Genomic DNA, 16,224 nt, shown 5'->3' on the forward strand with positions numbered 1-16,224 from the left:
GAAGCTACTCACTTAAATTTTTTTTCTGAAGCAGCCTAGAGTTTCACTTTAAAGTCATGCCAAGTACACTTTAACAGATCTGCTTTTAAAGGTATTATTAATTATTAAGTAAAAGGTGATGATATACTTAGTACACTCCTAACACCATGGCTCAGTACTGCATGTCATTTATTTTTAGGGCCAGTTCACACCCCATGCAGTCCAGTGTGTTTTTGCTCTGCATCAAAAACATATGGAAAGTAGGTTCTATGGTTTCCAATGGCATAGTTTACAGTGCAGTCAGTTCCAGAAAAAATTTAATAAAATTAGAACATGCTGCATTTTTCTTGCACTGGAACAGTAAAAATGCACTGGACCCTAGTATAATAAAAAAAAAAAAAAAAAAAAAAAGAAAAAAAAAAAAAAAAAAAAAAAAAGGTGCACCTGGAAGTCATCCGGAAATAGATAAAAAAAAATACACAGGAACGCATAAAAAATACACATGCAGAAACGCATTCGGAACGGATCTGGAGTGTTTTTGTGGTGTGAAGTGACCCTTAATCTGTACCAACGCTTCAGGACAATCTTCTAGGACATCCATATTGCTTATTCCATTCCAAGCAGTACTCCACTGTGTTCATTTTATTTTATTTTTTAAAACAATATAATAATTCAATTATAAAAAATAAATGAACTTCTAAATGGCTCCCGGCTCAATTTTTATGTCCGCATTTTAAAAGTTGCACATCTGAAAAAATTATGTAATATAAAACGTAAGTACCAAATGGTTAGCTAGGTGTTCATTCAGGGCATAGCAAAATTTTTTTTTTTTTTTAAGGGAGTTGTAAACACTAAAGGGATTTTCCACCTTAATGAATTTTGAAAAACCTTCTGTAGTGCAGCAGCCCCACAGAGCCATTCCTCTTACTTACCTGAACCCGATCGTTCCGTTGACGTGGATGAGCACAGCAGCTCCAGCCGCTGTCTTGGGTTCTCATTGGCAAGATTAACAGCCACGGGAGCCATTGGCTCCTGCCATCAATCAAATCCAGTGACATGGGAGCCGGGTCCTGCTGTTTGTGTCCATGGACGCAGCAGCAGGACTCGGGAGCATGCCCACACGAGTGCGCCAATGAAAAGCAGCTCTGTGTGGGGGCACTCGAGAAGAGAAGCCAAGAGCGCTGCAGGGGGGACCCCAGAAGAGGAGAATCAGGGCCACTCTGTGCAAAACCCTTGCACAGAGGAGACAAGAAAAACCTTTACAAGCCCTTTAATTCCCCACCTAACCAGCAGATTCTTGGCTTTTCACAGCTCCCCTGCTGCTCAACACTGGTAACTGAAAAAAACGCCCAGTACTTCCAGGTATGCAGGAGAATGTGACCCAATACGCAACAGACTTGTGCCCATCAGTGCAGTCAAAATGTGATCTATAGCACTGTGTAAGCTACGACATGGGCATCTTGCAGGACATTTTTTCTCCAGACAGCTGAATGGAGCAAAGGGGTGGTTAAGGAAGGCACAAATGTGTTGCTGGGGAGAGCTACATTAAAGTGAACCTGTTTTGGCCTGTGTGGTAAAAAACAAAAACAAAAAAAACAAAACAAAAGTAATATAATATAATATCTTTTTTAAGTACATCTAAACCCAAAAACAAAATACAGCTCGATGGTTTAGGTGGTGGATGCAATAGTTTTTTTCCCCTGGTATTTCTGCTAGCAACGCATTTCCCAGGGTGACACCGCACACACTGTACTGGATCTATGAAAAAGCAGTGTCGTCACCACAGTCTGCTCTCCTGATTAGGACTGCAATGGTCTCTACCAATCAATCAATCTCCATTCAATATGGGGGGGGGGGTTAATCTGTAGGCCACAAAAGGATGTCCACAAAAACTAAGAATGATAATTGTGATATAAAAAGTGCACTCGGTTTCTGGCGGGCTCAACAAGCCATTTTATTTACTTGCAGGAAATTAATGCAGCAACATCTAAGAAGTGCAATATAGAAAAAATAAATACAAAAAAAAAAAAAAAAAAAAAAAAAAAATGTATTTGGTTCGATAAATACTTTAAAGCTGATCTCTGCGTTAAATTCACCGTTAAATATTTTGGACAGCTTAGTCCAGGTATATGCAATTAGCGGACCTCCAGCTGTTGCAAAACTACAAGTCCCATGATGCCTCTGGGTGTCATGCTTGTGGCTTTCAGAGTCTTGCCATGCCTCATGGGACTTGTAGTTTTGCAACAGCTGGAGGTCCACTAATTGCATATCCATGTCTTAGTCCATCCAAACCATTTACTTCACTTACAGATGCAGCATCTGGGAGTGCTGCATAAAACTGTATGTGGCCCCAGCTACATACAGTATACAGCACTCTGTTCCGGCAGCGAGTCTTCCCGTCCTGCTCCAGGAGCAAAATAGAGTCGGACTGAGTACTGCTCAGCCATTCAGAGGAAGCTTTGTATTTTATAGAAATTAAATACAAAGCCTTCTCCAATTAGCTGAAGAGGAGGCAGGCTGACCTCAAACGCTGTCTCAGCCAGAGAAAGCTTTGTATTCATTCACAAAATACAAAGTTTCTGCTGAATGGCTGAGCAGCACTCAGCTAGACTATTTTGCTCCAGAAACGGCACAGGGAACAGAACACAGCACTACATACGCTACGTAGCTGGGGTTGCCTACAGTTTATACAGTGCACACAGCTGCAGCAACAGCTAGAGAAATGGTTTGGACCAGCTTGGTGCAGGTGACAAATCGGATTTCAGCGGAGCCCTTAGGCAAGTGACTGGGAGGAAATCATATGATGTCCATCCAGGATGGGAGAGTTCACGCTCGGCCATCATATTGTAGGCCGGGTTGTAAGCAGTTTAAGTTAAAACCAAACATGGAGATCAGCCCTAAGACTAATACATTTAGATAAATATAATGCCCAAGCAAGAACATATTTACGGAGCAAAAAAATAGCGGGACCCACTAATCCATGTCAAATAAAATAAAACACGAATCTTAAGAGGGCCAAGTTAATTTATTAAATTATGAAAAAAATGTATAAAAACATACAAAAAAACACTAACAATTATAAAAACATAAGAACAAGACATTTAAAAAATAAATACTATACAACCGGGAGCCTTGATTAAGACAAAATGTACCTGCTTGTTAGCCTTCAGAACAGTCCTCAGAGTAGCTATTTGTTCCCTCTTAGTGCTCAGCAAAGCTTTCAGTTTCATGATTTCCTCCACCAGAACCTCTTTGTCCTTTTCCATATCAGAGGCAATACTGTCCAGAGACGTTTGGTGCCACGACACGGCAAGAGCACCTTGCAGGTGTTTAATCTGGTCCTTGACAATGGCGACTAGATGAGTGATGCTAAGGAGCTCTCTAGGCGAGTCCGCACAATCTGACCCCAAAGTAGAGTCAGGACTACTCCGTGGGGATCGTTCGCCACTGGGAAGCTCCGTTATCTCTAGGTCAGGGTTAACCATAAGTTTTCCAAAGAAGTCTGAAGATTTTCTTTTTCGGAGAAGCACCTTTGCACCCTTACCATCTCTGTAATAATCAAGCATGACACGGTTTGGCGTCAGGTTATTACGCATGCAGACATGGTTGTAGAGGTGAGCGAGCTCTTCTATGAATGCCAAGAGCTCCTCTTGGGCTAGATTGAGCTTGCTCTGAAAGTCAAAATAGTGCCTCCGTGCAGTCCTTAACTCTTCCTGAAGATCGGACAACAGCCCTCGGTCATGAGCCTCGGATTGGAAAGATGACCGCAGTTCCTCACGGGAAGCTTGTCTGCTCATCCCCCACCTTTTCTTTTCCTCTTGGTACTTTTCCTCAAACTGTTCATATTTTTGCTGGACTTCTTTCAGCTCTTTTTCGAGTTTGGCCAATTCAGTTTCTTCCTGTCCACAGGAGCATTTCACATGGTTATTTCCATTGTCCTCCTGCCTGTAAAGGTTTTCCTGCTGGAATGCCTTAATTTGCTCTACCAACTCATTGTTTCTCTGCTGTTCATTACACAGGTCCTTCCGAACATCATCCAAAGTCTTCTGCAGGTCTTGTAAATTACTCTCCACGTTGGACTTTTCACGATCAAGCTGCGAAAAAAGGAAAAATAAAAATAAGCACAATAATATTTAAAGTGAAAAATTGTATCAAGTTTATATATGTACTGGCACAGGTGAAAACCCATTAGAAAGTAGAATTCCTGCCTAAAAATTACTAGTCTTAAATGTTCCCTCCTAACACCTATGCCAACTAACCTGTGCAAGAAAAAAAATGTATATACGTACCCATTTTCAGCCCGCTCTGGTCACGTGATCTGGCTCCCTTGTGCAAGTCAGAACAGGGTATTGCAGACAATGGCTGGGACATGGTAGCCTATGGGTGATGTCACCACTCCCAAACATTCTCTGTAGATTTTGAGTGCAACCCACCTGCCAACCACTCACAGTAAATATGCTGCGAGCAGGTGTCCAGCATAGGCACAGTCACATGTACGTGACCGGCCATAGAGTTTGGGGCACATGCGCGTGTCCCCTGTCAACCCGTGCTGCGATTAGACACTGTACGAGCTTGGCAGCCGACTTCAACCAATGATTTTGGCTGAAACATGCTGAATGGTTGTGTCCAATCCCACACAATTCTCCATTTTATAAACACAGGGATGTACAATAAGAACAAACTGGCTGTTTCTTTGCCTAAAAAGCAGGGAGAATATATAAAAAATAAATAAAAAAACAAACACACACACACACACACACACTAGAAAGTAAAAAGAAGAACACATTAATGTAGTGCTATGCAGGGGGGGTTTTGGTGCAGGGGAAACTGTCCTGGGGGGGGGCCCATAGCACTTGGGGGGGGGGGGGGGGGGGGGCGCCCTGATGTCATGTGCACATGTCGCGATTTGAAGCAGGGCAGAAGACACTATGGGGGTCATTTACTAAAGAAAAATCCACTTTAAGTGCACTTGGAAGCAAAGTTACTGTAGATATGAGGGGGGACATGTAAGGAAAAAAAATAAATAAAATTAAAAAAATAAATAAAAAACACAGCATTTTAGCTTGCACATGATTGGATGATAAAATCAGCAGAGCTTCCACTCATTTCAGATCGACTGCACCATCAATGCAAAGTGGATTTGCCTTTTGTAAATAATCTCGCCCGCCCCCCCCCCCCCTTTTCATTTTTTGTCTTGTTTTTAAAAAAAGGGCCAATGCCAGTGCCCATACCCCCTCTAGGGATCTTTGATTTCCTACACGTTGCCCAGGTAGATCTCAACCTCTGAAAGGATGCCTACCCCTGAATTATTGTCACCATCGACGTCAGTGTCAATTAGTGACTCTTCCAGCCAGTGTTGGTGCCAGAATACCCTTCACCCCTTCACATTCCCACTAGAAGTCGCTGATCAGGGAGAAAGGCGCTGCAAAGAAGCTACTTGCAGGACTTTGACACCCTGCCAGCGCCTCAGTGTGAAGGCGATATAGGGGGCCAGATGACAACATGCTTTCAGGGAATAGGAACTTCCATTTTACCACGATTGGGTTTAGAGGCTTTTTTTAATTAGTAAAATATTCCAAAAATAGTATTAAAAACACCTGCAACAGTATATGCAGTGTATCTCTTCTGTTATTCTCAGAGTGGATTAGATATTTTACTCCCTAACCATATACTTGGTTATTTACATTTACCACTGCATAGGGATATTTAAGAATAAATTGCCTGGAGCAGTGCACTGGCAGGGGACTTCACAAAAAGTCCTGCCAGCAACTTCTTTGCAGTGCTTGAAATCGATGGGAGCAGCTCTGCGGTAGCGCTGGCAAAACGCCGCTCCGGTGGAGTCTTGCGGGCAGATTTAACCCCCTTTCTACCGCTACGCTAGTGGCCGCTAAAACGACAGTAAAGTAGGGCCAAAAACAGCGCCGCTTTACCGCCGAAACCCCTGCGGCACGGTGTGAAAGCCACCTAAAGATTATTGATCGATTAATCGAAACAAAAAAAAAACAAAAACGGCCAACTAATCAATGAAAATAGTTCGTTGCAGTCCTAATTTACATTGTAAGAATTGCAAAAAAAAAAAAATATATCCGTCCATCCTTTTTAGTAATGAGAAGGATACAGGTGAACAGGTCTATAGTACAAATTGCTCTTGTCTATAGGGGGGGGGGGGGGTGAATAGGTGTGAGAGGAGAAGTGGTTAATCTACCAAACTCAGGTGTGAATGAGGCCTCAGCCAACAAGTATGTCTGTCTTTGTAGTATACATATAAAGAAGGAGATATTTTAGGCCTGGCAATAAAACGGTCTACAAGATGTGCACCAAGTATTCTACTTGGATTACAAAACCGCACATGCTACATTCTAATGCTAATCAACTTAAAATGAGGCTCACTAAGGGACTCCAAAAAAAAGAGAAGAAGCTGCTGACAACACTGAAGATAGCGGCAGTGAGTTACTAAGTGGCTGATATAGTCTGTACAGTCAGCTGTTTATGAGCCGACAACACATATGACTCCATAAACATTCTACACCTCGTAGGAGATTACACCACGGGCTGATGGCTCTAGATACACGGCTCGATAACAGGCATAAAGCAGTCACAAGCAGCGTGCATGGTCCGTTTATGGTGAATAAATGAGGAAGTTGTGATTTTCTGCAGATGGTACGGTTTCACATCACATGAATGGTGTCTACACCCAACAAATGACCTACTAACTCAACCCGCCAAGAACGACCTATAAAAAGGGAACTTAATACAAGCTGGTCCATGTCCGTCGTGCTCAGATTTCAGAGATTGTGATAATTGAAGTTCCACTCATTCCGTTTCCATTAAGCGTTTAATGCGGATCTGTATGAGCAAGTGGTCCCCAGAGCTTTTGCAATAATGTGCAAGTATGCACAGCACTTCATACCCTTTAGTGTATGTCCTTCCAGCTATGCGAGGCTCATTTCCCCATCACCGCCGTCTTCAGATATCAAATGGCCATGCATAGTTTAACTACCATGAATGCCCATTGCAGTCACATCAACCGGCCACCCAGCTCTTATGGTGACCAAACACCATGCCATCTGACACTCGATTAGATTTTTCCCAAAAGATACAATATATAGAGTCAAACCTGAACAATCCATTCAATATGTATCCAGCCAGGCCGGCCCGTTCACTACATAGTTGTTGGCAGATCTAAGGAAGATTGTACAATTTGATTGCACAGCGTATATCCAGCTTTACTTGTGCACTGACTGTAAGATGCCAGTGCACAATAGTATACAAATATAAATATAATACTAACAAATAGAGGAGAGACATTTACGGCAGAGGAGAAATTCAGAGTCCCCTTCACTATAAAAGTCTATGCAACAAGTTGACTTTAAGGTCCGGCCCCCACTGCTGCAATGTCAGACATCGCAAGTGATCCGCACCACACTGCTGTGCAAATCGCATGCAAAGTCTGTGCGATGCGAATTCAGCCACGGATTGTATGGCTGAAATTGCATTCAGACCAAACTTGCATAGGACCCTTTTTTTTCACACCACACCAGAATGGGATCGGATGGGCGTTCACACCCATGTGATCCAATTCCTGTCTGAATTGACAGTTCGTACTGCAATGGGTGTGTCATTAACTCCGTATTGTACTCCCATCAGTTGGCAATAGGGCAGTGTGAACCAAGCCTAAGAGCACATTGCATGACATGTATAAAATTACTAAATAAATATATATAACACAGTTAGGCCACTTTCACACTGAGGAGTTTTACAGGAGTTTCTTGCTCTACAACTAGCACCAGAAAAGTGCCTGTAAACTGCCTCTTCTGCAGCCGGAGTGCCTTCACACTGGGGCGGTGCGCTTGCAGGACAGGGAGGGAAAAGAAAAAAGTCCTGCAAGCAGCATCTATGGGATGGTTTAGGAGCACTGTATACAGCGCTCCCAAAAAGCTCCTGCCATTGAAGTCAAAGGCCAGCGCTTCAGCCGCAGTGCTTTTAACCCTTTTTTGGCCGCTATCAGGGGTTAAAAGGATCTCCCCGCTAGCAGCCGAAAAGTGCAGCACTTTACCACTAACATGGACGCCGCTTCCGTGTGAAAGTGGCCTTAAAGTACAACAAAACACAATAAGATAAAAATGAATAGCTTTTTACAAAGATAAAAAACACAAAACCAGCCTTTGCTGGACTATTCACTTAAAAAAAAAAAAAAAAAAAAGGATTTGCACACAGTATTTTTCTTTCTGCTGTTAGATGTCCTCAGCCTGAGGGGCAGATCATTTACCCAGGGGTGCCCAAACGCTGGTCCTCCGATGTGGCCCGGTGACCTCCTGCTCTGGGATGGCAAGTCGACAAACCTAGCTTGCGAGTTCCCACAGCATCGGTGTTCTGAATGGAGCCAGCGCTAGAGGAAGCATGGCTGCGGAAGGAGTGGGAGAAGCCGAAGCTTCCTGTATAGCGCCGGCTCCTGTCACAGGTGGAGGGATACCAATTACACTCTGCCTGGGACCGCAACAGACAGCAATACATGTAAGCAAGGAAGATTCCTGAATGGAAGACCGTTGTTCAAGGTCACTTTATTACTAACAGTAGGGCTGCAACTAAAATTTTTTCATAATCTATTAGTTGGCTGATTTTTTCTTTTTTTTATCCAATCAAAACAGTGTGGTGTATAATTTAATCTGAAAAAAATAAAAACACAAATCTATATGCAGTGGTCCTATATCTCTAATAATAGCAGACAGAGGAGATGTACTGTATACACTATTGGAGGTTGAATCTGGTAAATATCAGACTTGGATATCATTTTTGGATTTAGATCCTTTTCACACTGGGACACATGTAATGTGTCCCCCGCTCCCATGTAATGTGTCCCCCGCTCCCATCTAATGTGCCCCGCTCCCATCTAATGTGCCCCGCTCCCATCTAAAAGTTTACTTTAAAAAGGGGTTGTAAAGGTAAATGTTTTTTCACCTTAATGCACTCTATGCATTAAGATGAAAAAAACCATCTCAGTGCCGGCACCCCCAGTCCCCCCCGTTTTACTTACCTGACCCGTGCTCGCCCCACACCCCCCCCCCCCCGACGTCCTCTTTGCCGCTCAGCCTGGCCGCTGATTGGCTGGAGTGAAGGGGCTGAAAGCAGCGCAGCCATTGGCTTGCGCTACTGTCAATCCCATCCAATGGCGCGGCAGGGGCCGTGTGATACAGCGAGCGGCTATAGGCGCTGGCTGTATCACAGGAGCGCGCCCGCAGGTGCTTCTCACCATGCGAGAGAGCTTGCATGAACATGAGAAGTACCTGCGGGAGGAAGCCGAGACAGACGCCGAGGGACCCCAGAAGAGCAGGTTTGGGGCCACCCCGTGCAAAACGAGCTGCACAGTGGAAGTATAACTTTTTTTATAACAAACAAGGTACTTTACAATCCCTTTAAATGTAATGCCTTCTATTACCCCCAGTCTATCAGCCTCCACCTTCTCTGGGTTCAGATGCTGCTCTTCCCTGCAGTCTTTAACCACCTCAATACAGGGCATTTCCCCCCCCCCCCCTTCCTGCCCAGGCCATTTTCCAGCGCTGTCACACTTTGAATGACAATTGTGAGGTCATGCAACACTGTACCCAAATAAAAAAAAAAAAATATTTTTTTTTTTTACCACACAAATAGAGCTCTTTTGGTGGTATTTGATCACCTATAAACAAAAAAATGAGTGACAAGTTTGAAGAGTGACAATATTTACATTTTGCTATACTATCCAAAAAAACAAAAACAAACCCACCCCCCCACAATTTTTTTTGCACCAAAAATATTGCAATAAGCGTATATTTGTAGACGCTATAACTTTTGCGTAAAAAAAGTCTGCATTTAGAACCACTCACTTCCTGCTCAGGACTACCTGTCCCATGAGGCATGGATCCTCACACATTCACAAGTTCTAAGGCACTTACTGACATGTCTGGACAGTGTACTGAGCTGTCTGTGTGCTGCACTGCATTTCCTGATATGTCAGCAAATAATGCATTCTGTATGCAGGCCAACTAAATGGCTGGTCGATTAACCGGTTCCCAACCAGCGCACGCCAATGTACGTCAGCAGAATGGCAAAGGCAGGCATATTGGTGTACAGGTACGTCCAATCTTTAATGCCGCCCTGCCAACGCGCCGCCACGCTCGCGTGCTAGTCGGGACCCCCATGAGTGCGGTAACGGGTCCCGCGGACTCGATCGCCACGGACATACCCACGATCGTCTCACGGGGCGGCTGAACGGAGAGATGCCGTTGTAAACAGCATCTCCCCGTTCTGCCTAGCAACTAGTGACGCTGATCTCTGCGCCATGTGATTGGAGCAGAGATCAGTGTTCACTAAATGAAAGCTCAGCCTCCAACAGTTAGTAACACACCTCGAGGAACACTTAACCCCTACACTGCCACCCACTGGTTAACCCATTCACTGCCAGTGTCATTTACACAGGAATCTATATAGCAGTGATTTCTGTATAAATGACAATGGTCCCAAAAATGTGTCAAAAATGTCTGATGTGTCCTCCATAATGTCGCAGCCACAATAAAAATGGCTTACTAGTAAGAAAAAAAAAAAAAAAAATTTAATAAAAATGCCATAAAACTATCCCCTATTTTGTAAACGCTATAACTTTTGCGCAAACCAATCACTTATTGCGATTTTTTTTACCAAAAATATGTAGAAGAATACGCATCGGCCTAAACTGAGGGAAAATTTATAATTATAAATTCGACGGGTGAGCTGTCTATCACGGACTCCCGACAAGGGGGAGGGGCTGTATGCGACGGGGGAACACACAGCTATTGAAATTAAAGCTGTGATGTTCCTGGTGCTCTACTGAACCAGACGGCGGAGGCGGCTCTCATCTCTCTTCGCGGCATCACTGGCTGCACAGGGGACAGCCCACTGGCTGCACAGGGGACAGCCCACTTATCTTGTACCATGCCGCCAGTCTGACCACCTCCTGTACCATGCCCCCAGTCTGACCACCTCCTGTACCATGCCCCCAGTCTCTGACCACCTCCTGTACCATGCCCCCAGTCTCTGACCACCTCCTGTATAAAAATATTTTTTAAAAACAGTCATTTTTGGTATCGGTGCTGTTTCGGTATCGGTTTTCAGCCTAGTGTATTTTTCATTTTTGGTATCTGTTTCGGCACCAAAAAACCCATTCGGTGCATCCCTATTAACTATTTCCATCGTCTACCGTATTAGTTGTTTCAGCCCCAACTAAAAAGTAGTGTATATCTGGGCATCTCTTCTGCAGTGGTTACTGGGCTGCTTTCAAGCTGACCCACAGGTGCACCTGTGAGTTATCTGCACTGAGCAATAGACTTTGGTTATTACCTGCAGGTTTGGTGAGCCGTCTGTAAGTCCCCTTTCACACTGGGGCGGTGCAGGTGTCGGTGGTAAAGGGGCGACATTTTTAGCATCGTTTTAGTGGTGGTATTCGACCGCTAGCGGGGTGGTTTTATCCCCCACTAGAAGCAGAAAAAAAAAAAAGAAGGGTTAAAACTGTTGCTAGCCATCCTGCTAGAGCGCCGCTCCAGTGTGAAAGCCCTCCAGCTTTCACACTGGAGTGAAAGGGGCTGGATTTTTTCAGGTGCTATTTTTATCGCTGTAGCACCTCAGTGTGAAAGGGGCCTTAGTGCACCACGCCTGCAGGACATAATAGAAGTCTATGGCAAAGTGTGGCTAACCCACAAGAAAGCCACAGGTGCACTGCACCCAAAGTGAAAGCAATCTTAAGCACTTTTCATACGATCTGTCCGATCAGGTCGCCTATCCATTTTTTCAGGTGGACTCAGACTCTCCATTCACCCTCTACGGAGCAGAAGATTAAAAACAGACTAGTATCCATTTACACCCTAGTGTAAGACTACCTTCAATCCGGTAAAAAATAAATAAATAAATAAATAAAAGGCAAAAAGGGATCCTGCCCCTTCCTTCTGGGTGGACCAGATCGGAGAGCTCACAGGAGTAGAGTGGGTTGTGTCTGCTCTGCATATGCAGAGGACAATGATCGGTCATCCACCCGTCCACCCGCTCAGCTCATTGTACCTAGTTTAGAGTGCGACTTTCTGTCCTACTTCCTGCGACTCTCACTCTCCAATCTTCTGGGACATGTCACAGGTCCTAGAAAATTGGCTGGCCACTAGCACGAGCGCAGCACGGCTAGTACATGCGCAGTGCATGCCCAGCCATGAAGCCGAAGGCTGTCACGGCCGGGTGCCCACAGTTGCTATGTCGGCGCCAATGGAAAGGTGAGGCTCCAGCCGTATCACTGGACCATGAGACAGGCAAGTGTCTGTTTATAAAAAGCTAACAGCTGCTACAAAAAGTTAATCGTTTAAAAAAAAAAAAAAAATAAAATCGTAGACTATTCACCCCCTCTGAGGCTCGGTTCACACAGGGGCGACTGCAATCCGACTTCAGGTCGCCCCTAGTCGCCTCAGGTCGGACAACATTTAAAAATCAATGTAAGTGAATGAGAGCCGTCTTAATGCACGCTACTGAAGTCTCCTCCGACTTCAAAAGAAGTTCCTGTACTACTTCAATCCGACTTGTAGGCGACTTGTACCCATTGATTTCAATGGAGGTCGCCTCCAAGTCGGATCTCTGTCTATACGGAGGAGACTGACAGAATTAATAGCTCTGAAGGGGGAACTCCACGCCAAATTTCTGAAACAAATTTGGCATGGGTTCCCCCTCCAAGAGCATACCAGGCCCTTAGGTCTGGTATGGATTCCAAAAAAAAAAAAATGGCATGGGGGTCCCCCCCAGACCCTTATCCGAGCACGCTACCCGGCCGGCCAGGAAAGAGGGTGGGGACGAGCGGGCGGCCCCCCCTCCTGAGCCATACCAGGCCGCGTGCCCTCAACATGGGGGGGGTGCCTTGGGGAGGGGGGGCGTACGGCCCCCCCACCCCAAAGCACCTTGTCCCCCATGTTGATGAGGACAAGGGCCTCTTCCCGACAACTCTGGCCGTTGGTTGTCGGGGTCTGCGGGCGGGGGGGGCTTATCGGAATCCGGGAGCCCCTTTAATAAGGGGGCCCTCAGATACCGGCCCCCCCACCCTATGTGAATGAGTATGGGGTACAATGTACCCCTACCCATTCACCTGTAAAATAAAGTACAAAAAAAAAAAAAACACAAAACACAACACAACACACAAGATAAAATAATTTATTGCACAGCTCCGGGGGTCTTCTCGCCGGACGACTCTGCTATCTTCTTGTAGCTCTTTTACTAGCGGAGGAGCCCGGTATTCTTCTTCGTCGCCGCGGCCTCTTCCTCTCGACTTCAGGGGTCTTGTCCCCCTCTTCGGTTCTTCTGCCGGGCCACTGCGCCTTCTTATAGCTCTTTTACAGGCGGTGGCCCGGTCTTCTGTCGCCGCCGCCTTCCGTTCTTCTTCTTCTCCTGGAGATGTTGACTCGACGTTCTCTCCGGCCGCAATGGCAGGGACGCGCTGCGCTGCCACTTATATAGGGACAAGGGGCCGTGTCACATGGGTTCGGAGGGGGAACCCACGCCAAATTTTTTTCAGAAATTTGGCGTGGAGTTCCCCCTTCAGAGCTCATTCTCCGATTGGCCACGGCAAAAGTCGCCTGGCCTGGGGCGACATGTAAGTCGCCCCAGGTCGTGTCTCAAAGTCGTGTTCAAGTCATCTCCAAGTTGCCTCACAAAGTCGTCCTGAAGTCGTGTCGCCCCTGTGTGAACCGAGCCTGAGGATCTCTCCTGAGGTTGCCAATTCTTTCATATAAACAAGTGGAGAAACTATTTGCTCACTCAGCTGTCAAAAGAAAACATCTGGGCAGTCTGCCAAGTGTTTTTTTTTTTTTTTTAACTTGCAACATTGTAACCAAGCTTCCTTCTTAGGCTTCATGCACGTGAGACACAGATGCAAACTCTGCTGGACACGTTTTTAAAAGTTGAAACCGGCGTTTAGAAACGCCCGTTTTGCCCGATTTAGCGGTGTTTTTGCGTCTAGACGCATTTAGTTAAGCTAACATCATAGACCCCCCCACCCCCAAGCTCAAAAAACAGTATTAACCATTTCAGCAATTTTGTGAGACTAGAGTGAGTAGCAGCAGCTGTGAGAGCAGCAGTGTACTTGTATTTAGCGTGTCGCTTGCCACGTCACCTGCCAGGTCACTTGCTACGTCACCTGCCACAAGTTGTGGATTGTCCACTTGCAATTGCTTAAAATCTTTTAATGGTTTTTCACCATTTGCAATCATTTTTGAGATTTTTAATGAAAAAAATAAAATAAAAAAAGTCACCTTTAAAAAAACTATCGAGTTTTGCGCCTGAACCCATTTTTTTGCTTCTTGAAAAACGAGGTTAAAACGCAACTGCATAAAAAAAAATAAAAAATAAAAAAAAACACACACACAGCAAAAATCGAAACTGTGTACATGGACACATAGGATAACATTGAATGAGTCCAGGGGCAGTTGAAAAATAAAAAAAAATAAAAAAAAAAAAAAGTGTCCAACTGCCTCTGAACACGCGTTTAACAGCGTCTCCTGTGCATGAAGCCTTAGATCAAAGGGATAGAACTTCTGTGTAAATAAATCTAGGCAGACTGCCAAATTTTCAACAACTTTAAATGCAGGAAGTTTAACCACTTAAAGTCTAAGGGCCGGTTCACACAGGGGGGCGACACGACTTGTCGTGCCGCGACCTGACAAGTCGCCCCCGTTCTGTACAATGGAACCGTTCTAAGAGGAGCGACTCTAGTCGCTCCGACTCAGAAAAAAGGTTCCTGTACTACTTTTGGGCGACCTCGGGGCGACTTGCATTGACTTCTATACAGAAGTCATTTGCAAGTCGCCGCTGAGGTCGCGGCGAGGCAAGTCGTGTCGCCTCGCCCCCTGTGTGAACCGGCCCTAAATCTTTTTCTGACATTCAATATTTTTGCTAGAAAATTACTTGAAACCCCCAAACACACACACACACACACACACACACACACTATATACATATTTTAGTAGAGACCCTAGGGAATAAAATGGCAATTGTAATATTTTATGTCACACTGTATGTGCCCAGCAGTCTTTCAAATGCAATTTTTTTGGGAAAAAAATAAAAAAAGCAGTAAAGTTAGACAATTTTTTTTGTTTCAATGTGAAAGATGTTACGCTGCGAGAATCGCGAGCCATCTTCTAAGAAAAAAAATAAATAAAAAGCGATTCTCATTTTAGCCAGAATCGTGCACCTCCACTTCTGACAATTAATAAATAAAAAAGTTAAAAAGTGTTACACCTGCTTTAAGGAGTCCTGACCCCCCAAAACATGCTACATTTGGGCAGTTTTGACAGGCACTCAGCTCCCACTTCCGCTCAGGAAGCCCCTCCCTCCAATTATCTAGAACATGTCACAGGTCCCAGAAGCTTGTACGGCCATTCAGGAAGCACAGCACGACTCACGCATGCTTGCCGCAAGCTGTCACATCCGGGTGCCCACAGTAGTGATGCCGGCACCATGGAGAGGAGAGAACCAAGGCTTTGGGTGGCCGAGTCACTGGATCATCAGACAGGCGAGTGCCCGTTTATTAAAAGTTAGCAGTTACACTTTTTGTAGCTGCTGACAAAAAAAAAAAAAAAAAAAAAAAAAAAAAAAAAAAAAAAAAACACGAGTGGAACTCCGGTTTATGAGTTAAAGCTTAAACCCCCCTCCTTTTATGTAGGAACAGTTAAAACTTGTTGTGTGTTCCATTGGGAGGATATCCCTCAACAGCGAGAGGAAGAAAATTATATCTATATTCCACATAGACCATTGTCCCCCGAAACATGCATCCTCTTTGGATGATTTCCCCTCTATTCCTTTTCTGGTGAAAACTCAAATTTGAGAATTTTCCCTTCACTTTCAGTATAAATGAAAGTGGTTACCTGGACAAAGCATAAAAAAAAAAAAAAATTTATATATATATATATATATATATATATATATATATATATATATATATATATATATATATTTTTTTTTTTTTATATATACACATACATACACACACACACACACACACACACACACACACACACACACCCCCCCCCACTCCAGCCAAGGTCCCATGTACACGGGATGTGTAACACACACCATTTAAAGGGCTGTTGAGTTCAGCAGCAAGCAGAGGGCACAGAACTCCCATCCAATACAGCTGCCAGCAGCCTGTCAATCTCCATGAAAGGTGTGCCAGCCAGCTGCAACCACTGTAAGCTTAACAGTATGGACATTTAC

The 16,224-nt window shown here is 44.7% G+C and overlaps 1 protein-coding gene across 3 annotated transcripts in view; it reads right to left on the bottom strand.

Moving 5' to 3' along the window:
* LOC143980704 (protein bicaudal D homolog 2-like) overlaps positions 1-16,224 on the bottom strand; it is a 67,912-nt gene that overhangs the window by 17,730 nt on the left and 33,958 nt on the right. For all 3 annotated transcript variants that reach the window (XM_077479022.1, XM_077479025.1, XM_077479024.1), the window contains exon 6: positions 3,132-4,073. In XM_077479022.1, the coding sequence (XP_077335148.1) occupies positions 3,132-4,073 (942 nt within the window). The remainder of the gene's footprint in view (positions 1-3,131; positions 4,074-16,224) is intronic.

This window comes from Lithobates pipiens, unplaced genomic scaffold (assembly GCF_037356315.1).
Source record: "Lithobates pipiens isolate NorthernLeopardFrog02 unplaced genomic scaffold, aLitPip1_a1.2 Scaffold_1, whole genome shotgun sequence".
Taxonomy (NCBI): domain Eukaryota; kingdom Metazoa; phylum Chordata; class Amphibia; order Anura; family Ranidae; genus Lithobates; species Lithobates pipiens.